The 23,167-nt window shown below is 43.7% G+C and overlaps 2 protein-coding genes across 4 annotated transcripts in view; both read right to left on the reverse strand.

Moving 5' to 3' along the window:
- Positions 1-17,617, reverse strand: part of LOC109870828 (protein dopey-2) — a 46,193-nt gene extending 28,576 nt beyond the window's left edge. For both annotated transcript variants that reach the window (XM_031805682.1, XM_031805681.1), the window contains exons 1-9: positions 17,341-17,617; positions 11,496-11,670; positions 10,196-10,377; positions 9,857-10,027; positions 9,540-9,729; positions 9,091-9,189; positions 8,756-8,879; positions 6,183-6,292; positions 5,856-5,967 (exon numbers count right to left, since the gene is read on the reverse strand). In XM_031805682.1, coding sequence (XP_031661542.1) covers positions 5,856-5,967; positions 6,183-6,292; positions 8,756-8,879; positions 9,091-9,189; positions 9,540-9,729; positions 9,857-10,027; positions 10,196-10,377; positions 11,496-11,633 — 1,126 coding nt within the window. In that variant the 5' untranslated portion in view covers positions 11,634-11,670; positions 17,341-17,617. The remainder of the gene's footprint in view (positions 1-5,855; positions 5,968-6,182; positions 6,293-8,755; positions 8,880-9,090; positions 9,190-9,539; positions 9,730-9,856; positions 10,028-10,195; positions 10,378-11,495; positions 11,671-17,340) is intronic.
- A 299-nt stretch (positions 17,618-17,916) lies between these two features.
- On the reverse strand, positions 17,917-21,047 carry LOC109871407 (carbonyl reductase [NADPH] 1-like). 2 transcript variants are annotated; one of them, XR_004205610.1, is made up of 2 exons: positions 18,905-21,047; positions 17,917-18,482 (listed from the first exon to the last, which is right to left on the reverse strand). XR_004205610.1 is itself a non-coding variant. In XM_020462280.2 (2 exons), the coding sequence occupies exons 1-2, from the start codon at positions 19,146-19,148 to the stop codon at positions 18,448-18,450; spliced, it is 321 nt and encodes a 106-aa protein (XP_020317869.1). In that variant the 5' UTR covers positions 19,149-21,047; the 3' UTR covers positions 17,917-18,447. The 2 variants fall into 2 exon arrangements, 1 of the variants encoding a protein (XP_020317869.1); XM_020462280.2 differs by having other exon boundaries at positions 18,863-21,047.
- Positions 21,048-23,167: the final 2,120 nt, after the last annotated feature.

Below are 23,167 nucleotides of genomic sequence, written 5' to 3' on the forward strand. Positions count from 1 at the left end.
AAACAAGATTGAACTTCTTGGCCTGAATGTCTGGAGCGTGACGTCTGGAGGAAACCTGGCACCATCTCCACGGTGATGTGTTGTGGCAGCATCATGCTGTGGGGAGGTTTTTCAGCGGCAGGGACTGGGAGACTAGTCAGGATTGAGGGGAAGATGAACGGAGCAAAGTACAGAGAGATCCTTGATGAAAAACTGCTCAGGACCTCAGACTGGTGGCGAAGGTTCACCTTCCAACAGAACAACACCCCTAAGCACACAGCCAACACAGAGTCCGGACTTGAACCCGATCGAACATCTCTGGAGAGACCTAAGAGTAGCTGTGCAGCGACGCTCCCCATCCAACCTGACAGAGCTTGAGGATCTGCAGAGAAGAATGAGAAACTCCCCAAATACAGGTGTGCCAAGCTTATAGGGGCGGCAGGGTAGCCTAGTCGTTAGAGCGTTGGACTAGTAACCGAAAGGTTGCAAGTTCAAATCCCCGAGCTGACAAGGTACAAATCTGTCGTTCTGCCCCTGAACAGGCAGTTAACCCACTGTTCCTAGGCAGTCATTGAAAATAAGAATTTGTTCTTAACTGACTTGCCTAGTTAAATAAAGGTCAAATAAAATTAAAAAAATAGCTCTGAATACTTATGTAAATGCGATATTTATATATTTTTTTTATAAATTTGCAAAAATGTATAAAAACCTGTTTTTGCGTTGTCATTATGGGGTATTGTGTGAGGATTGATGAGGGGGGAAAAAACGATTTAATCCATTTTTGAATAAGGCTTTAACGTCAAGGGATCTGAATACATTCGGAATGCACTGTATATTATGATGACATTTTGTGACGTTTTTTGTTCGTTTTGGTCTTCGGAAAGTGTTTTTTCGGCTGTTCGTGCACACAATTTTTTTTTTATAGGCAAGCCAAGGTCTACTTGCCTTCGTCGGTGGTTGGTCAACAGTAGGAATACTTCAATGTTGTCATTCAACGAGAGACAAATATTTTTCATGCTAATTTTTCACTTGTACTGCAACAAACATCTTAGTTAGATGTAAGATCTCCTCAGCAAAAACTTTAATGACATTTCTTGAGTTATCTATTTTTAGTAAATACTATTGCAACTTTTTTCTCGTTTTTCAAGCGGTCTTTTAAGGGAGTATGCGAGCACACTCATTCGACTAGGCACCAGCCAAACCGAAGCATTCGGAAGGCTTAAGGGAGGTGAGGTGTGTGTGTGTTTGGTCCTGTGGGAGGGGAGGTGTGTGTGTTTGGGCCTGTGGGAGGGGAGGTGAGTGTGTTTGGGCCTAAGGGTGTGCTTAATTCTATAGCTAGAGGACTCCTGATATCTCCAGGAGTGATGAGTATAATCTTTTTCTTTATCTGTTGTTGTCTAGTACCGTCTTTTTGCTAGCTAGGGCCATTTACTTTAAGTGCTGCCTGTCTTCCCAGTAGCTTACTTGGTGTGTGAACTGCTGACTGCTCATAACTTGAAGATGATGATTGACACATAAACCAGGATTAAGGGGCAAGGCAATTTGTGACTCTTGTTGTTTTCATAATCAGTGGCTGTATTGGAGGGAGTGGTTTCTCCTCTCCTAGGCAGTCAGAGATTAGTACCGGGATGTGTGCTCTTCACCTTTGCAAGCAATTAGTATTAGTACTTCAGACTCCCCTGATTTCTAAGCAGCGGTCTAGTCGCAAAACGAAGATGGTCACCGAAACAAAAACGGTTCTGCTGAGTTGTTCGAGGAAGGAAAGAGAGGAAGGATCCATCCAAACCACTATCTTACCTAGTTATTTTCAGATCTAATTTTGCTCTTTTGTAGCTTTGACAACTACAATATGTGTGTGTTTTCTATACCTGTTCGCTCCTCTTCCTGGAGGCTTTACAGATGCTCCCCACCCCTTGGCTACAACCCATCTAATTTGGTGTACCCTGCACGCACAACCCTGGTCTCTGGCAGCGTTTGGAACTACCAGAGCCTATGCTGCCCTTCAGTCCTTTTACTTTTTGGCCCTGACGGAGACATGGATCCCCCCAGAGATCACTGCTACTCCAGCTCCTCTCTCTTCATAGTTCGAGAGCATCTGGTCATCACACAGGACTACTAATTTCTCCTAAGTGGAGACTTTCTATCATTTCAATTCCATGCGGTCACTGTCACTTGTTCACTCAAGCTTTACAATGATGTCACCTATTGCCCACCAGGTGTCCTTAAATAGTTCCCCAATGAGCTTGACACCTTGATTAAGCTAATTTCCTGACGATGGCTCACCGCTCTTCGTACTTGGCTACTTCAACCTAATTTCTTTCCAACTCTCTCTTTCCCCTCCTTGCCTCTTTTGACCTCACACTTTCCCAGTCCCCTCCCACTCACAAGGCAGACAATATGCTTGACCTTATCTTTACTAGAGGCTGTTTGCCTACTAATCTCACTGCAATCCCCCTCCAGGTCTCTGATCCCTACTTAGTTTCCTTTTCTGTCTCCCTTTCCTCCAACCATAGCCACCCAGCCCCTACCCAGATGATCATGCGCCATCGCAATCTTTGCACTCTCTCATCTTTCCCTTCTGCTAAATCCTTCTCCCTCCTGTCTCCTGATTCTACCTCTTCAACCCAACTCTCCTCCCTTTCCCGCATCCTATTACTTGCCGATAAATCGGTCGACCTCTAGTGCATGGCCAATAAATTAGGGCCGATTTCAAGTTTTCATAACAATCGGTAATCGGCCTTTTTGGACACCGATTATGGCCGATAACATTGCAATCCACGAGGAGACTGCATGGAAGGCTGACCACCTGTTACGCGAGTGCGGCATCAAAAGGACCTATGGCTGCAATGAGCCAAGGTAAGTTGCTTGCTAGCATTAACTTATCTTATAAAAAACAAACAATCTTAACATAATCACTAGTTAACTACACATAGTTGATGATATTACTAGGTTAACTAGCTTGTTCTGCGTGCATATAATCAATGCGGTGCCTGTTTTTTTATCATCGAATCACAGCCTACTTCAATTTCGCCAAACGGGTGGTGATTTAACAAAAGCACATTCGCGAAAAAAGCACAATCGTTGCACAAATGTACCTAACCATAAACATCAACACACTGAAGTATATATTTTTTAAACCTGCATATTTAGTTAAACGAAATGCATGTTAGCAGGCAGTATTAACTAGAGAAATTGTCACTTCTCTTGCGTTCAGTGCAAGCCGAGTCAGGGTATATGCAGCAGTTTGGGCCGCCTGGCTCGTTGCGAACTGTGTGAAGACCATTTCTTCCTAACAGAGACCAATTAATTTGCCAGAATTTGACATAATTATGACATAACATTGAAGGTTGTGCAATGTAACAGCAATATTTAGACTTAGGGTTGCCACAAGTTCGACAAAATACGTAACGGTTCCGTATTTCACTGAAAAAATACCATATTAATGACCAAAGGCTCGTATTTCTGTGTGTTTATTACATTATAATTAAGTATATGATTTGATATTTGATAGAGAAGTCTGACTGAGCGGTGGTAAGCACTTTACTGCGTTTGCCAGCAGCTCTTAGCAATGCTTGAAGCACAGCCCTGTTTATGACTTCAACCCTATCAACTCCCTGGGGCGGCAGCGTAGCCTAGTGGTTAGAGCGTTGGACTAGTAACCGGAAGGTTGCAAGATCAAACCCCCGAGCTGACAAGGTACAAATCTGTCGTTCTGCCCCTGAACAGGCAGTTAACCCACTGTTCCTAGGCCGTCATTGAAAATAAGAATTTGTTCTTAACTGACTTGCCTAGTTAAATAAAAGGTAAAATAAAAAAAATTTAAACTCCCAAGATTAGGCTGGCAATACTAAAGTGCCTATTAGAACATCCAATGGTCAAAGGTATATGAAATACAAATGGTATAGAGAGAAGTAGTCGACACGTCATAATTCCTATAATAACGACAACCTAAAACTTCTTAACTGGGAATATTGAAGACTCATGTTAAAACGAAAAAAGGAAGCGTTAAAAGGAAGCGTTCATATGTTCTCATGTTCTGAGCAAGGAACTTAAACGTTAGCTTTTTTACATGGCACATATTGCACTTTTACTTTCTCCTCCAACACTGTTTTTGCATTATTTAAACCAAATTGAACATGTTTCATTATTTATTTGAGACTAAATAGATTTTATTTATGTATTTTATTAAGTTAAAATAAAAGTGTAAATTGTTCATTCAGTAGTGTTGTAATTGTCATTATTACACACATACATATTTTAAAATCGGCCAATTAATTGGCCCTCCAATAATCGGTATCGGTCAACCTCTAACTTGCACTGTACCCTTTCCTCCCGGTTGGCTTGGGAGGAAAGGGGACTAAACTTCCGAACGACCTATCAGCCTTTCACTCCCTCCTCTCTACCGTTGCTTTCTCTGTATCCACTGTGAACTCCAATTTCAATCACTCTAAATGTCAAGCTTCTGCCTCTAATCCTAGGAAACTCTTTTCAACCTTCTCCTCCCTCCCTAATCCTCCACCCCCTTCCCCTACGTGGAGGACTTTGTCAACCACTTTAAAAAGAAGGTTGACAACATCCGCTCCACATTCACTCAGCATATTGAGTTCACTGGTCCCACTCACACATAACTACCCTACGCCTTGACCTCTTTATCCCCTCTATTTCCAGGGTGAAATCCTGAGACTAGTGAAGTCCGGCCACCAGACAACTTGCCCACTCAATCCCATCCCCTCTCCATATCTCTTGAGACCTTCTCCCATTCCTCATCAACTTATCCCTGACCACTGGCTGCGTCCCATCGGACTTCAAAATGGCCTGAGTCACTCCCCTCCTCAAAGCAACACTCGTGACTCCTCTGATGTCAAAAACTGCAGACCAGTATTCTTTATTTTATTTTCAAAACATTGAGTGTGCGATCTCTGACCAACTCTCTTGCCATCTCTCTCAGAATGATCTTCTTGATCTTAACCAGTCAGGCTTCAAGATGGGTAACTCAACCGAGACTGCTCCTCTGTGTAACAGAGGCTCTCTGCACTGCCAAAGCTGACTCTCTCTCCTTTTCCGCCTTTGACACCATGAACCATTAGACCTCCTCTCCACTTTCTCAGGCTGGGCGTCTCAGGTGCTGCACACTCTACCTGGCAGGCTGCTTCTACCAGGTGACGTGAAGAGGATCTGTGTCTGCACCAGGTGGCGACACACATCTCTGCGTGCCTGGCAGATACACTCCCCCGTTGATAACTCCATGGTGTCCCCCTACCAGAGTGCAAAGAACCTTGGCGTGACCCTGGACAACATCAAAGCAGTGACTCGCATCCTGCAGGTTCATGCTGTACAACATCCATAGTGTATGAGCCTATCACACATAGGAAGCGCCGCAAGTCCTTATCCAGGCACTTATCATCTCCCGTTTGGACTACTGTAACTCGCTGTTGGCTGGGCTCCTCACTTGTGCCATCAAACCCCTGCAAATTATCCAGAGCGGTGCTGCCCACCTGGTGTTCAACCTTCCAAAGGTCTCCCATGTCACCCCACTCTTCCGCACAATCCACTGGCTTCCAGTCGAAGCTCGCATCCACTACAAGACCATCGTACTTGCCTACGAAGCAGCAAGAGGCACTGCCACTCAATACTTAGGCTATGCTCAAACACCCCAACCCGAGCACTCTGTTCTGCCACCTCTGGTCTCTTGGCCCTCCAAATTATGACTGTGATATGTGGTTGTCTCACCTAGCTATCTGAAGATGAATGCACTAAATGTAAGTCGCTCTTGATAAGAGGGTCTGCTAAATAACTAAAAAGTAAAATGTAAGGAAGAAGAGGTGTGTGTGTGTGTGTGTTTAGGCCTGAAGGAGGGGAGGTGTGTGTGTGACTACCTATCTCTGGCTTATCCATTAGGCTGATGATGATGCGGAAGGGTCGGAGATAACCAATCACGCTCTCCGGGTCTGCCTCCACATCTTTCTGATTCAGGATGTTGATCAAAGCCTAAGTACAGAGAGACAGAGTACACACATACATACACAAGGTTACACCACCGGTTATTGACAGAAACAATGTGACCTTGGATTCAATGTTTTCGTATTTGAATGAGTGACTTGCATTTAAAGGGCAGGTGTTTTTCAGAGAAGTCCTTTGAGGTATAATCCTCTGTAACAGTATGATTTATATAACTGCTCAACAGTAGTGTTAGTGTGTCTGACCTGCACTAGGAGTTCTCTGGAGTGGGTGTTGAAGTAGAAGGCTGTGTGTTCCTCCATGGAGATGGAGAGGTCAGGGTCTGCAGCAATCATACCTCCCTTAATGTCTGTGCCTGTCGAACAGCAACACACACACAGACAGATAGTAATTTACAGAGCCTTCAGAAAGTATTCACACCCCTTGACTTTTTCAACATTTTGTGGTTACAGCCTAAATAGAAAATTGCTTTAAAAAAATCAAAATAATTACACTGACCAACACCCCATAAAGTGGAATTATGGCTTTTCAAAATGTTTACTAATTAACTATGGATGTTGGATAGTGTATCAATACACCCAGTCACTACAACGATACAGGTGTCCTTCCTAATTCAGTTACCAGAGAGGAAGGAAACCACTCAGGGATTTCACCCATGATGCCAAGGGTGAGGATGGATCAACAACATTGTAGTTACTCCAAAATACTAAACTAATTCCAAAACATGTATCCTGTTTGTAACAAGGCACTAAAGCAAAACTGCAAAAAATTACTGAGTACAATTCTCCATATTTTCAAGCAAAGTGGTGGCTGTATCATGTTATGGCAGTGGCGTGCCGTGGGCCTGAGCCTTCAGTGAGGTCCTACACAGTCCCACCCGAATGAATCCACTTCTTATTACCATCATTATGATGCCATGGCTCTAGACACTATACATTTAGACAGAAACGCAGTATAACCCGGCGTCACCCAAAAACATGACACAATCAATGAGTCTTTTAAATATTTCCCTATTTTTCTTCACCTTTTCATTTTGCGGCTCCATTGCCCTGAGCGCTTGTTCGTTGAGCTGTAGATCCACTCGGGTGTCCCCAAAAGTTTTCAAAAGCACCATTGCTTGTAAGTGCCCAGCCGTACTTTGGTGTCTCGTTACTGCCTTGGTTAGACAACTCAACTTTGCAAAGCCAGTGTGGCTCCAAACACCAAATCCATTACTTATAACAAATAATAGGCATTCCCAGCAGTACAATTTACAGTGCTTCTCAGAGCCTGTGAGCCATTGATAGCGCTCGTAGTTGGAACTTTGAAAGTGGCGAACGAACCCCTTTCCTTTGTAGCGTCGGGCGACCTCTCCTTACAATGTCTAACTTTTCTTGAAAAGTTCGTCTTGAGAATGGCGTTAAATTATATCCTCGACCAAATCGATATCTTCTCCTCCTTCCGCCATTGTGGGTTGAAAAAACAGCTTAGTAGTACACAAGTTAATTAATTTATCAAATTCAGTTTCCTAGTTCTGAAGTTCTGCATAGACCTGCCTCTCAATATTGGTAATCCAATCAAAAGACGTACGCCTGCTAGCTGGCTCCTGTGTAACACAGGAGCCAGCCAGCAGGCGTACAATAGCCAACTCTAAAGCTGATTGGTTGACACAAAATGTTTATTTCCATTCACTTCAAGCTACAAGCGCCCGCACTGTTGATTCTGAAGGCCTGAGGGCAGATTTTAGACCCCTGGCAACTCATGATGGCTGAATATGATTGGATAAAAGATCTAACATAAAGACCAGCCCTCCAAATCTCAACCTGGGGCTGGAAGCAGTGCAACCAAGAGGAAAGCGATGAAATGAAGAGTATAGCTCTTACTCTGGGGAATAATTTAATACATATTTGTGGGAAAATATATATATTTTTAAATTATATTCTGATGATGTTTAGGCCAGCAGATAAGGCCTTGCTGGCCCTGACGGCCCACCACTGTGTTATGGGTATGCTTGCAACCGTCATGGACTGGGGAGTTTTTCAGGATAAAAAAAAATACATTGAATGGAGCTAAGCACAGGCCAAATCCTAGCAGAAAACCTGGTTCAGTCTGCTTTCCACCAGAGACTGGGAGATGAATCCACCTTTCAGAAGGATAATAACCTAAAACACAAGGCCAAATCTACACTAGTTGCTTACCAAGAAGACAGTGAATGTTCTGGAGTGGCCAAGTTACAGTTTTGACTTAAATCTACTTGAAAATCTATGGCAAGATCTGAAAATGTTTATCTAGCAATGATCAACAACCAATTTGACAGAGCTTGAAGAATTTTGAATAGAATAATGGGCAAACGTCGCCCAATCCAGGTGTGGAAAGCTCTTAAGAGACTTGCCCAGAAAGACAGCTGTAATCACTGCTAAAGGTACTTCTACAAAGTATTGACTCAGGGGTGTGAATACTTAAGTAAATGAGATATCTCTGTATTCCATTTTCAATACATTTCTAAAAACATGTTTTGTGTGTAGAAAAAAATATGAATACATTTTTAATTCAGACTGTAACAACAAAATATTGAATAAGTCAAGGGGTATGAATACTTTTTGAAGACACTGTATAATAAGTCATACATTTTTGTCTCTGAAAGGCAAGGGGTAAAGAATTGAAGCTATATGGATAAATGTATTACCTAGACTTTAACGACATTAGCTACTAAAGCAACTCAAGCTATTATTAGCTACACAGTGAACTATATTCAGGCCTATTGCTAGAATAGGACTCAAAGCCATAACTTCATTGCATGTGGGTGTGTGTGTGGTGCATGTCTATCCACAGTAGCTACCTAGCAGCCAGGCGTAGAGGCGTCTGTTGAGGGACATGTCTCTGCGGAGCAGCGTGAGGGAAGCAGCAGACACCACTGTGATCGTGTCCTCCCTGGTCATAGGAATACTGCCTTCTGTTGGATCCTGAGAGAACAACAGGTACAGAGGGGGCACAGGAAGGAGGAAGAAGGAGTTAATGAAGAGGGAGAAGGAAACAGTAGTGGATGAAGATAATAGAGAGGCAGAGAAGGAAGAGTTGGAGGAGGAGCGAGGGGAAGTGGAGGAGCAGGACAGGGTGGATAAGCTGAAAAAGGTGAGGTGGTGAAGGAGGTGAGGAGGAGGAAAAGTTACTCACCAGGCAGGTGGCCAAGGAGAAGAAGTATAGCAGGATCTCCAACATGTTCCTCTGCACCAGAACATTAGAGTCCTGCAGAGACAGACACAACGCCTTCATCTGGAAGAGAGAGGAAAGGAAAGGGAGATACCTAGTCAGTTGTACAACTGAATGCCTTCAACTGAAATGTGTCTTCCGCATTTAACCCAACCCCTCTGAATCTGAGAGGTGCGGGGAGCTGCCATCCACGTCTTCGGCGCCCGGGGAACAGTGGGTTAACTGCCTTGCTCAGGGGCAGAACAACAGATTTTTACCTTGTCAGCTCGGGGATTTGATCCGGCAACCTTTCGGTTACTGGCCCAACGCTCTAACCACTAGAGGGAGAGACAGGTTCTACAACATATCCAACATGGCAGACACATCCCGACACTCATACTCATATTAACATGTGGAAACACACATCAACTCACCACCAAGCGGTTGTTATATCCCAGCATGCATCTCTGCTGGCGCGGTGGGGTGAAGCGGTCGAAGTGTGTGACAATGAAGAGAGAGGCGGGTAGCCGGACCAGAGGGCTGACCAACACACTGCCCCACAGAGCCCCATAGAACACTTGCTGGCCCACTAACAGAGACAGCTTCAATAGCAACGCATCCGTCCTGGACAGAGAAGGGAGAGAGATCAAAGTTTAAGATAGTGGGAAAAGGATATGTTATATTTTGCAAATATTTATGGGAGAGATATTTTTAGCTCTGTTTAGATACACAGGTACATGTGTGTGTGTACCTGTCATAGACATCAGCCCCCTCCTCCAGGCCAGGCAGTAGTCCAGTGATGAAGGCCTGTAGGCTGGGCAGTAAGGCCCTCTGTAGAGGGAGGTAGTAGCGCTCATACAGCGTCAACAGGGCTGGCTTCACCGCCATCGCAGCATGGCCCAGCAACGGGAACAGTCCTGAGCTAAAACACACATGACAGAGATCAATACAACACACTAACTCATACAGTACAGGTGAACAACACACAAATCCCCCAAAAACACACTAACATTGTTCAATAGGCCTTCAAACAAATCAGGACAATAGACAGGCATGCACACACACAAAATGGGTTAGACTGGTCCCACACCTGTAGATGAAGAGGTCCTTGGCCAGCCATTTGGTGCCGATGATCTTGAAGATGATCTCATAGGTCTCTAAGGCCTTGAGGTGCACTCCACTGGGCAGGGCCGGGTGCAGACACTGGGCCAGACGCTTCCCAATGATCAGCCTCTGGGGCAGCAGAGAGTAGCGCAGGTTACTTTGCAGGGCCTAGGGGGACGGACAGTGAGAGATATGCCAGTGGTACGTGTTAGTGGTATGTGTTTTAATGGATATCAAAGAAATACGTAATTCATTGGTAATTATTGTATAGTTATCATGCTACTTTGTCATTTGCTTTGTTTACTTGACAGATTAATGCTAAAGTGGCCTGAAAGAATCCTCATTCATTCACACACAGCACCTAGACACACACAGATCAAGACACGGCCATTCTACCATAACACTCCTTAGCAAACATCCTTCTTCCTAAATGTGTCACAAGCAGGGACCTACTAGTGTCCAAAGTCCCATTTGGGTGGAGCAGGGGACAGAGAGTCAGGCCATGTATTCTGGGCTACTGAAGTAGAACAATTTACGAGAAACTTTAAACGGAGTACCTGCAAAAGCAATCTATACACACTATATGATAGGTCAATAAGAGTTTGAATAATGTGTTTGGTAAATACATTATTCAGTGAAAGGGACAGTCTATCATCCTCTCCATTGAATGATTGGGGGATAAGTGAATCAACACTGATGTAGGATAAGTTTTAGAAACTCAATTGATAGATTTGGAATGTTTTCCATCTCCCAGTCCACTGATCCTGGAGCCAGATAGAACCAGATGCAACCATGGCAATGCCAGCAAGGCCAGATAAGGGACTGCAGGTAGTGACTGGGCTCAGAGCCAGAGAGTCACTCACACACAGACACACGCCCATGAACTCTTACACACATATAATATGCATGCTGTTGAGTTTAAAATTGCTGAAAGTAGCAAAAACTATTTCCTGCTTTGTTTACAGAATGTTTAAACTGACACTTCCACATGCAAATGCTCTCAATGCAAACCAACATACACAAAATAACTAATAAAACACTAATGGCAATACACTGATCAAGAGACCAATGGCCTGTCTAACTCGTCAATGCAAAAAAATAAGCAGTGCTCTTCTACTCTGACAGGACACGAACACACTGAGGAAATGCAAACCAGGATGGAAATACAACTGAATGCACCACTGAGTAATTTCATCTGTCACACCATGGGTGCAACTCAATAGTATAGAGTGTCTGGATGTCTGACCTCCAGACTCAATATATTGTACCAGCCTTGCCATCCATACCTTGTTGAGTTTGCCCAGAGAGGAGATGAGGTCAGCCCACTCGCTGGACGACTCAAAGTTCCGCAGGGCTTTCTCGATGACCGCCGCGTAGCTACGGTAACGGTAGTCATTCTGCAGCTCCTGCTCCTCGGGATCCATGATGCCTCACTCACACCCCAGCATACTCAGCCTGTGTCTGGGGAAAGGGGGAGGAAGGGGAGCAGAGGAGGATAGGGAGAGAGGGGAGACAGAACAGAGAATTGTTGTCAGATATGAATCCCTACACCAAAATCATGTCCAATAGGCTACATGTACTTGAAATGTTTTGATACGGTGTAACCAAATGAACACAACCCTGAACCCAGATCTCTGTTTGTAGCATGTTGCAGAGGGGTTTCTCTTGCAAACGTGGTTTGATATGCTCACAGTCACACGTGCACACACACACATGCAGGAATCACAATGTGCTCAATCATGATTGGGTCTGCTCTGTGCTGGTCTGCCTGGCCTGTCTTGAATTCTGAGAAAAATGGGAGAGGGAGGAGTGTGTACAATAGACAACTGGTATTTAGGACACAAGGCGAATAATTCTTGTTTACCCCATTTACACGTGCTCCCAGAGGAATACACATCAGGGCCCATATTCACAAAGTGTCTCAAGATAGAAGTGCTGATCTAGGAGTAGTTTAGCCTTTTAAATCATGATGAATAAGATGGGAGCACTCTTACTCTTGAGATGATTTGTGAATACTGGAGCAAATAACGCCCACAGATGCTTGCTATGACAACCAGTGGGATAACGAGTCCTTTGAAAGATCTCAAATGGAAACCTCATACTCGATATGCTTAGGCTTAAAGTCAATAAAACCATTTATTCAGCTAGCAAAAATATTTGGTTTAACTGTATTATGATCAGATGGCTCTTCTGCAGTGGCATAGTTGTTTTGTGTGTGTGTGTGTGTACTATGTACTATGCCAATGTAATAAAGCAGAGAGAGAGGGACTAACAGAGACAGGACAGGATTAGAGCAACAGAGACATCTGGACTTACTTTTGGAGAGAGAGAGAGGCTTTAACATCGGCAAGCCTGCCCAACACGTGCCTGACAACACACACACACAATATTATGCTTATAAAAACACAATATCATGAGTTCCCTGGTTGTTTCGTTAAAGACACGAGCACTGCCAGATGGGAGGAGTCTCATTCTGGTCACGCTATGTCAGTACAGTCGCAGGTCAGCTTACCTCTGGAAATAATTCCTCCATTAACAGAATAACAGTGAGGAAGCACTATAAAAACTCAATGCCTTGAGCCATGGAAACAGGAGAGAACATGGTGCTGCTGAGCAACAATAACATGGCAGCCAGTAACCAAGTCAGAGTAAATGTCAACGACAAAGTGGTCTACCAATACATGCTCTACCCTAATCACTCTGTCTGGGGTATACCTGCACACACCCCAAGCTCAGAACCCATATCCCTCCCCTCTATATGTGTAATAACCTAGCTCTCTGTGTCTGTGTGTTAGAGGCTGTGTGTATAGTGAGATCACAGGCACACTCAGTCAGTTGATTAAATTAGGGCCATCTCAGGTCAACATGTCTAGTCTGGGTTCTAATGGACAGGAGCTAGCTAGGGGCTGCTTTTGTTTGTTTGCCAGCCTTAGCATTCTTTATCTGTCTGACTCCTCCACAACATTGATCTGCAATGTGTTTCCTGTAAACAAAATGAGCAGACACACTGACACACACATGGATTGACTTGATAATTGACTAGGACTATCTCCTTTAAATCTAGGCCTATTTCTGTCTCGGTTTCTCTCTAAACCTTTATCTCAGACAAGCTTAGGGATTTGTAGACAGAAAGGTTGACAAAGAGACAGACGGGAAAGTTTGCCGATGGCACGACGGTGGTAGGCCTGATCACCGACGATGATGAAACAGCATATAGGGAGGAGGTCAGAGACCTGGCAGTGTGGTACCAGGACAACAACCTGTCCCTCAACGTCAGCACGACAAAGGAGCTGATGGTGGACTACGTGAACCCGAAAGGCTGAGCACGCCCCCATTCACATGGACGGGGCTGTAGTGGAGCAGGTCGAGAGCATCAAGTTCCTCTGTGTCCACATCACTAAGGATCTATCGTGGTCCAAACACACCAACACAGTCATGAAAATGGCATGACAATGCCTCTTCCCCCACGACAACACCTTAAGAACCTCAAAATGTTCTACAACTGCACCATTGAGAGAATCTTGACTGGTCTAGTCCATCACTGGGGCTGAACTCCCTGCCATCCAGGACCACTATACCAGGCGGTGTCAGAGGAAGGCCTTTAAAAATTGTCAAAGACTCCAGCCACCCAAGTCATACTGTTCTCTCTGCTACCGCAAGGCAAGTGGTAACGATGCACCAAGTTTGGAACCAACAGGACCCTGAACAGCTTCTACCCACAAGCTATAAAACTGCTAAATAGTTAAATAGTTAAAGTTGCACTATGCAGAAATCGCGCTGCCATTTCGTGGTTGCTAAAACTAATAGTTTGCCTATTTTCAGTTTATGTGACAAAATAAGCTAGTATAGTGTAGAGACTTATTGTACCATTTAAACCACTGCAAAATATATTTCCATAACCAAAAATATTGTTGTTTCATCTGGTGTAAAAAAAACGAAAGTAAAAGACACAAAAACAAAACTTAAGAAGGGGAAGCACAGTAACAGTGCAAATAGAACAGATCTACTGCTTCTTAGACTTGCTTTCAAGTGGAATTATAACTCACATTTCTATATCAATTTGTTCGGGTCACCCAAAAAGTTAGATATTGCCACTTTGACCAACTAGCTACCAGGACTATCCGCATTGACCCTTTTTGCACTAACTTCTTTTGACTCATCACATACACTGCTGCTACTTTTCACTATCTGTCACGTCATTCCTAGTTATATGTACATATCTATTACTTCGTACCCCTGCACATCGACTCGGTACTGGTATCCCTAGTATATAGCCAAGATCATCATTACTCATTGTCTATCGATTATTACGGGTTTTTACTTTTCTATTATTATTCCTCTATTTTCTTTCTCTCTGCATTGTTGGGAAGGGCCCGTAAGTAAGCATTTCACTGTTAGTCTACACCTGTTGTTTACAAAGCATGTGACAAATAAAATTAGATTTCATTTGAATTGGAGTAAGAGAGAGAGAGAGAGAGAGAGAGAGAGAGAGAGAGAGAGAGAGAGAGAGAGAGAGAGCTATAAGGAGGAGTATTATATCACTGAGAGGGGAATCCTGGCTTATGAGTAAGCAGAAGTGGCGTTGACAGAAACTTAACACATCATGTCCTCATCTCCTGACCGACCTTGAATAACACACCCTCACCCACTAAATCCTGCAAATCACTCCCAAACTCAACGCACTACACAGATTAACTGACTTACTACTTTTGTACATACACCTACACACACACACACACACACACACACACACACACACACAGTATGACTTTAGCATGTACGTGAACTGACTGACTATAGCTTGTCTAGCTCTGGTCAGATAATAGAACAGATAAGATGTGAATTGAATATTCTCTATCACAGCTGTGGCCATTGGACTAGGGCAGAACCCAATTAGTCAACTGGTTGATTGGTTGAGCTCCACTTTAATACAGATTCTGGATCAGAACATCTCCTTTAAGAGGCTGGGTCAGTACTATCCCCAAACTGAGTGAAAAGGCCAGCCTCATTACAGCTGCTGACACATCCACACATCTTCAGTCAGGTTCATTTTTCCCCCTTTCTGTCTCACTCTCCCACCTTCTGCTAATGTGGTATGTTCTCTCCTGACAGAGAAGTGAAGAAGAAAAGGGAATACCTAGTCAGTTGTGCAATTGAATGCATTCAATTGAAATGTGTCTTCCGCATTTAACCTAACCCCTCTGAATGAGAGGTGCGGGGAGCTGCCTTAATCAACATTGGCGCCTGGGGAACAGTGGGTTAACTGCCTTGCTCAGGGGCATAACTACAGATTTTTACCTTGTCAGCTCTGGGATTTGATCCACTGGCCCAACACTCCTACCTGCCAGGCTACCTGATTTGTATGCAATGTGAACGTCAGGTGCAGAAATACAGGCTGCCTGAATAGCACAACCTCAAGCCTGTCAAGTGACCTACTAAAACCCTCTGCAAACACATTACCCTGTGGATACAGATATCTTTCACAAAACTGATTTTATTAGCTTCCTGGAATATTTATCTAGTCATAAACTAATGTTTGAATTCAAACAAGGAAATGTAGATATTTAGGCCTACATCGCATTAATACTGAAACGCATTGCTGTGTGGCCTAAAGTTGCATTTCAACACACAATAATACCTGGAGCGGCCTATCAGACACTCATTCTTCATCTCATGAACATGCTGATAGGGAGCTGGGAGTGCTTGTGGTAGGTCTGCAACGTTTGCTCCTGAAGGGGAAAGGAGACTGTGTGTTTAGAGGGTGGACTCACTACCAGCTGATTTAGGGACACAAACCCAATAGGCAATGCAAAGAGATATCAGTCACCTGATTGTGACACCATGAAACTGACTACCATATAGCATATGACTATGCCTTGTGAGACTAGGCCTATAAAATGAATAGGACAGGCTAGAACTTCTAGGATGGGACAGACACTGCTGTTAAAGACGGAGTCATGGCAGCGCTATGGCTCTGAATGTGACTCTATAGACCTGACTGCATTATGTAAGATGGCCTCGTCAAAGAGCAAATCAGGGATTTCCATCTGTCTGTGTGTGAGAAAGAGAATGAGAAGGAGAAACGATTTCATCCATTTAGATGTTGTTGGCAATGTATACTGAACAAAAATATAAATGCAACGTGTAAAGTGTTGGTCCCATGTTTCATGAGCTGAATAAAATATATTTCCATACACACAAAAAGCATATTTTTTGCACAAATTTCTTTACATTCCTATTAGAGAGCATTTCTCCTTTGCCAAGATAATCCACCTGACCGTTGTGCCATATCAAGAAGCTGATTAAACAGCATGATCATTACACTGGTGCACCTTATACTGGTTACAATAAAAGGCTACTCTAAAATGTCATACAACACAATTCCACAGGTCTTAAGTTTAAAGGGAGTGTGCAATTGGCATGCTGACTGCAGGAATGTCCATGAGAGCTGTTGCCAGAAAAGTGAATGTTCATTTCTCTACCATAAGCTGCCTCCAACGTCGTTTTAGAGAAATTTGCAGTGCATCCAACAGGCCTCACAATAGCAGACCACGTGTAACAATGCCAGCCCAGGACCTCCACATCCTGCTTCTTCACCTGCAGGATGGTCCGAGACCAGCTACCCGGACAGCTGATGATACTGACGAGTATTTCTACCTGTAGTAAAGCCCCTTTGTGGGGAAAAACTAATTCTGATTGGCTGAGTCTGGCTCCCAGGCCCACCCAAGATTCTGCTGCTTCTTCATCTTTCCAATGTTGTTTATAAAGCTCCAGACTCAGTGCAACAATGTTACAATAACTGAGATTGAATGGTTGTTGATGTTGCAGAGAAATAATTAAAATAGCGTGAACGCGGCACTGCATCATGTCCCCATTGTCCACCGAGTCAAAGGAATTAGGGTAGCACTATATTTAGATAATATTGATTCACAACAGGGAAACGTGAACTGGGGAGAAAACACAAGCCAATTAAAATTGAAATATGTTGATTTCAATGTGCTATATCCAGTGATTTATAGGCCTATATTATTAGCTACACCCCGTCAATTTGTATTCTCACCAAACCGGCACCTAATGTTGCGGTAAACAAAAAAACACAAGGTGCATCATATGGCTGCATCAATGACTCACCAACTGCAAAACAAGCTCGGGTTTGAGCTGACCATTCGCGTGCGTCCAACAAATGTCACTAAATCCCGGGAAACCGGCGAATGTTAACGGTTCTGGGTGTAGCGTCCGTTCTGTAACTGAAGCTTTGAGAAACGGTCAACCAACCGTTAGGTGGGGGGGTGCGTTTCCAATTTCTCTCGTGCAGATCATGCTAAACGCAACTGGGTGGAAAGCCCAAACTCAGCTGATTCACAGAGAGCGATTGGAGCACGGAGAGCGCACTTCCTGATCTTCGGAGGGGTGGAATGTGGAGATCCTTGACAGTTTAGGTGCAGAATTTATCTTCACAAGCTAAAAGCCGCTCACAATGTCAGTTAAAAGTATTCACAATTAACGAATAAGCGATTCAGTAGAATTAGGTAAACCTGTTTCTTGAGTTCAGCGTTCAAATCAGAAATTATGTATATTTTTTCACTGGCACCCCCGGTGTTGGTACATTCCAGGATATGCGACGTTTACAAACCTCTCACTTCACTGTCAGATATTTGGTCAACGCTGGGGTAAAGAGCATTAACAAAAATAACTGCAAACATACTGTATCTGTTTCTTTGTTATTTAATAATCATGTATTACATTGAACAGTCCTTTTTGAGACAATGAAGTGACTTGTTTAATCAAAGACAATACTAGCTATTCAGTACACAACCTATCCTCTGGCCCTGTAAACAAATGAGACACATTAACATGGTGGTTTAATGTAGGGTGGCAAGGAGCCTAGAGTGGTTAGAGCGTTGGCCCAGTAAGTAAGGTCACTGGTTTGAATACTTGAGCCAACAAGGTGAAACATCTATAATTTGCACCATACTACCATGGCTGTCCCAGTAAAACAACATATTTCACTGCACCTGTAATAAGGTGTACAGGTGTGTCCAACCCCTCCGTGGGAGTCCTAGTCCCGTTGGTATAGGTAATGTCAGCCCGGGCAGCAGGGGTTTAGCTGGATCCTCTCTGGGGTGTCTCTAAGAGCCATCAGGCCTATTTTGGACAACCCATAGCCAGAATTTGGCCAGCTCTTGCTGACGTGGTCTCCAGCTTTGGCCTCGGCAACAAAGCACTTCATCAGAGCCACTAGCTCCTCCTCTGCGATGTCATTTCTGCAGGGCCTGGATGTCCAGAGAACACACATGGAGAGGAAGAAGCTCATTGCACATGTTACTGGTGGCAAAGAATTTGGTTTAGAGAATGTGTTCTACTTGGCTGCCGAAGGATGCAGGGTCACCTTCTGGACATAGAGGGAGCTATTAGTTTACATTAAATGTTACTGATTCCCAGGCCAGCTGACACACAACTATTGCACAATGGCTGCATTTAGACAGGCAACCCAAATCTGTTCTTTTTTTACTAATTGTATTTTGACCAATCAAATTAGCTCTGACAAAAATCTGATGAGGGAAAAAAAATCTGAATTGGGCTGCCTGTATGAAAGCAGCCAGTGTGTCAGACTGTGTGAGTGAATGTTAAGGCATTAATAATGTGCAGTTACTTCTTGGGGCGATGCGTGTGTTGTTGATTAGCACATCCATACCCCCGTACTCCTTCATGAAATGCTGCCATGCCGCCAGGATGTTGGCCAGGTCTGTAATGTCCAGTTGGAGGAGTCTGGGCTTGAGTCCCTCCCTCTGCAGATCCTCCACAACCACGGCTCCCCTCTGGACGTCCCAGGCGCTCAGATACACATCCCATTTAAAGCCCTGGCACAGTGCCTGCACTATGGCTAACCCCAGGCCCCACGTGGAACCAGTGACCAGAGCCACCTGGGGGCCAGACATCACCTCAAAAAGAGAAAGAAATCAAAAGCAATAGATTCTGAAAGCTACAGAGCAGGGGTATTCAGATCTTTCCCTATGAGGTTCAGACTTCTGTTATACCCGATAATTAATTGCACACACCTTAGTGTCCCAGTTCTAAACCCTTCCCTGATTAGAAAGGGGGAAAAAACTGTGGAACTGGCTTCAAGGTCCAGATTTGAATTTGAAGGCCATAGATTCTGAGCCACCGGGAAACACATTTCCAGAGTTAAACGTTTATGTCCTCAATATCAATTAAAAGGTATGAAACACTTTATAGCAGTGATTTTTTATTTTATTTAACTAGGCAAGTCAGTTAAGAACAGATTCTTATTTACAATGACAGCCTATGAACAGTTGGTTAACTGCCTTGTTTAGGGGCAGAACCTTTTGGTTACTTGCTCAACGTTCTAACCACTAGGCTACCTGCCGCTCCAGTGATCACAAATCCAGAGAGCTAGTTTGTCAGCTGACCCAGCATTAGCATACCTTATTCAACTCCAGCCACCCAATACATGGACTGTTCTACATGCTACCATCCGGCAGGCCGTACTGGTGCATCAAGGCTCAGACAGACTCCTAAACAGTGCTTATCCCCTCGCCATAAAATTGTTAATGGCTAACTACTAACTCTGAAAAAAAATCTCCCTCTCAGAGTATCCACACGGACTCTATCCTGTGCACATTGTGAATAAACTTTGAAACTTTAATCAAGGTTCATGGTAGTTTAATCAGTTGTTTTAGTGATGGCCTATAACATTAGCCGGCACGCCCTGAAACTCGAGAGGACTTGTTGGGGTATGCTGCTATGCAGTACAAAATGAATCATCTAACACATCCACATAATCTAAACATACATTAAAACGGAATTACCAGAGGAATTTAAGCAGTAGGCTATATTGTAGGAGTATGGTGACCCCTAAAGTCTACACAGTAAGTGAATAAAGAATATGTATCATTCAGATGTACAGTGCATCCAGAAAGTATTCAGAAACCTTGACTTTTTTGGCATTCTGTTACATTACAGCCTTATTCTAAAAATGTATTAAATTGCCCCAACCCAACCCACACACAATACCCTATAATGACAAAGCGAAAACAGAAGGACAACCATCTCTACTGCACTCCACCAATCAGGCCTTTATGGTAGAGTGGCCAGACGGAAGCACATGACAGCCTGCTTGGAGAAACCAAGATTGAACTCTTAGGCCTGAATGCCAAGTGTCTCGTCTGGAGGAAACCTGGAACCATCCCTACGGTGAAGCAGGGTGGCAGCATCATGCAGTTGGGATGTTTTTCAGCGGCAAGGACTGGGAGACTAGTCAGGATTGAGGGAAAGATGAACAGAGCAAAGTACAAAGAGACCCTTGATGAAAACCTGCTCCAGATCGCTCAGGATCTCAGACTGGGATGAAGGTTCACCTTCCAACAGGACAATGACCCTAAGCCACAGCCAAAATAACGCAGAAGTGGCTTCGGGACAAGTCTCTGAATGTCCTTGAGTGACCCGGACTTGAACCTGATCGAACAACTTGACAGAACTTGAGACAAATGCAGAGACAAATGGAAGAAACTCCCCAAACAGGTGTGCCAAGCTTGTAGCATCATACTCAAGACTCGAGGCTGTAATCACTGCCAAAGGTACTTCAATGTACTGCGTAAAGGGTCAGAACACTTATGTAAATGTGATATGTTTATTTTGAATACATTTGTCAGAATAAAAAATAAAAAAAACGTTTTTGCTTTGTTATTATGGGGTGTGTAGATTGAGAGGGAAAAATTATTTAAATACATTTTAGAATAAGGCTGTAACGTAACAAAATGTATTTATTTATTTTATTTATTTTACCTTTATTTAACCAGGTAGGCAAGTTGAGAACAAGTTCTCATTTACAATTGCGACCTGGCCAAGATAAAGCAAAGCAGTTCGACAGATAAAACGACACAGAGTTACACATGGAGTAAAAACAAACATACAGTCAATAATGCAGTATAAACAAGTCTATATACAATGTGAGCAAATGAGGTGAGAAGGGAGGTAAAGGCAAAAAAGGCCAAGATGGCAAAGTAAATACAATATAGCAAGTAAAATACTGGAATGGTAGTTTTGCAATGGAAGAATGTGCAAAGTAGAAATAAAAAAATAATGGGGTGCAAAGGAGCAAAATAAATAAATAAATTAAAATTAAATACAGTTGGGAAAGAGGTAGTTGTTTGGGCTAAATTATAGGTGGGCTATGTACAGGTGCAGTAATCTGTGAGCTGCTCTGACAGTTGTTGCTTAAAGCTAGTGAGGGAGATAAGTGTTTCCAGTTTCAGAGATTTTTGTAGTTCGTTCCAGTCATTGGCAGCAGAGAACTGGAAGGAGAGGCGGCCAAAGAAAGAATTGGTTTTGGGGGTGACTAGAGAGATATACCTGCTGGAGCGTGTGCTACAGGTGGGAGATGCTATGGTGACCAGCGAGCTGAGATAAGGGGGGACTTTACCTAGCAGGGTCTTGTAGATGACATGGAGCCAGTGGGTTTGGCGACGAGTATGAAGCGAGGGCCAGCCAACGAGAGCGTACAGGTCGCAATGGTGGGTAGTATATGGGGCTTTGGTGATAAAACGGATTGCACTGTGATAGACTGCATCCAATTTGTTGAGTAGGGTATTGGAGGCTATTTTGTAAATGACATCGCCAAAGTCGAGGATTGGTAGGATGGTCAGTTTTACAAGGGTATGTTTGGCAGCATGAGTGAAGGATGCTTTGTTGCGAAATAGGAAGCCAATTCTAGATTTAACTTTGGATTGGAGATGTTTGATATGGGTCTGGAAGGAGAGTTTACAATCTAACCAGACACCTAAGTATTTGTAGTTGTCCACGTATTCTAAGTCAGAGCCGTCCAGAGTAGTGATGTTGGACAGGCGGGTAGGTGCAGGCAGCGATCGGTTGAAGAGCATGCATTTAGTTTTACTTGCATTCAAGAGCAATTGGAGGCCACGGAAGGAGAGTTGTATGGCATTGAAGCTTGCCTGGAGGGTTGTTAACACAGTGTCCAGAGAAGGGCCGGAAGTATACAGAATGGTGTCGTCTGCGTAGAGGTGGATCAGGGACTCACCAGCAGCAAGAGCGACCTCATTGATGTATACAGAGAAGAGAGTCGGTCCAAGAATTGAACCCTGTGGCACCCCCATAGAGACTGCCAGAGGTCCGGACAGCAGACCCTCCGATTTGACACACTGAACTCTATCAGAGAAGTAGTTGGTGAACCAGACGAGGCAATCATTTGAGAAACCAAGGCTGTCGAGTCTGCCGATGAGGATATGGTGATTGACAGAGTCGAAAGCCTTGGCCAGATCAATGAATACGGCTGCACAGTAATGTTTCTTATCGATGGCGGTTAAGATATCGTTTAGGACCTTGAGCGTGGCTGAGGTGCACCCATGACCAGCTCTGAAACCAGATTGCATAGCAGAGAAGGTATGGTGAGATTCGAAATGGTCGGTAATCTGTTTGTTGACTTGGCTTTCGAAGACCTTAGAAAGGCACGGTAGGATAGATATAGGTCTGTAGCAGTTTGGGTCAAGAGTGTCCCCCCCTTTGAAGAGGGGGGATGACCGCAGCTGCTTTCCAATCTTTGGGAATCTCAGTTAGACACGAAAGAGAGGTTGAACAGGCTAGTAATAGGGGTGGCAACAATTTCGGCAGATAATTTTAGAAAGAAAAATGTGGATAAAGGGGTCTGAATACTTTCCGAAATCACTGCATCACCAGTGTGAATGTAAAATTGTTAAAGTAGTATGGAGCACACCCCCGGCTATGCAGAGCTGTTAAGGCATTTTTTAAAATCAATAATGACTAATTATGTACACATTTCAATTTTTTTATTTATTTTTATTTTACCTTTATTTAACCAGGTAGGCAAGTTGAGAACAAGTTCTCATTTACAATTGCGACCTGGCAATTGTCAATCAGGACTGACTAATCAGAATACTATTATGTTACTGTATAGATGCAT

The sequence above is a fragment of the Oncorhynchus kisutch genome, linkage group LG26, assembly GCF_002021735.2.
Source record: "Oncorhynchus kisutch isolate 150728-3 linkage group LG26, Okis_V2, whole genome shotgun sequence".
Lineage (NCBI taxonomy): Eukaryota > Metazoa > Chordata > Actinopteri > Salmoniformes > Salmonidae > Oncorhynchus > Oncorhynchus kisutch.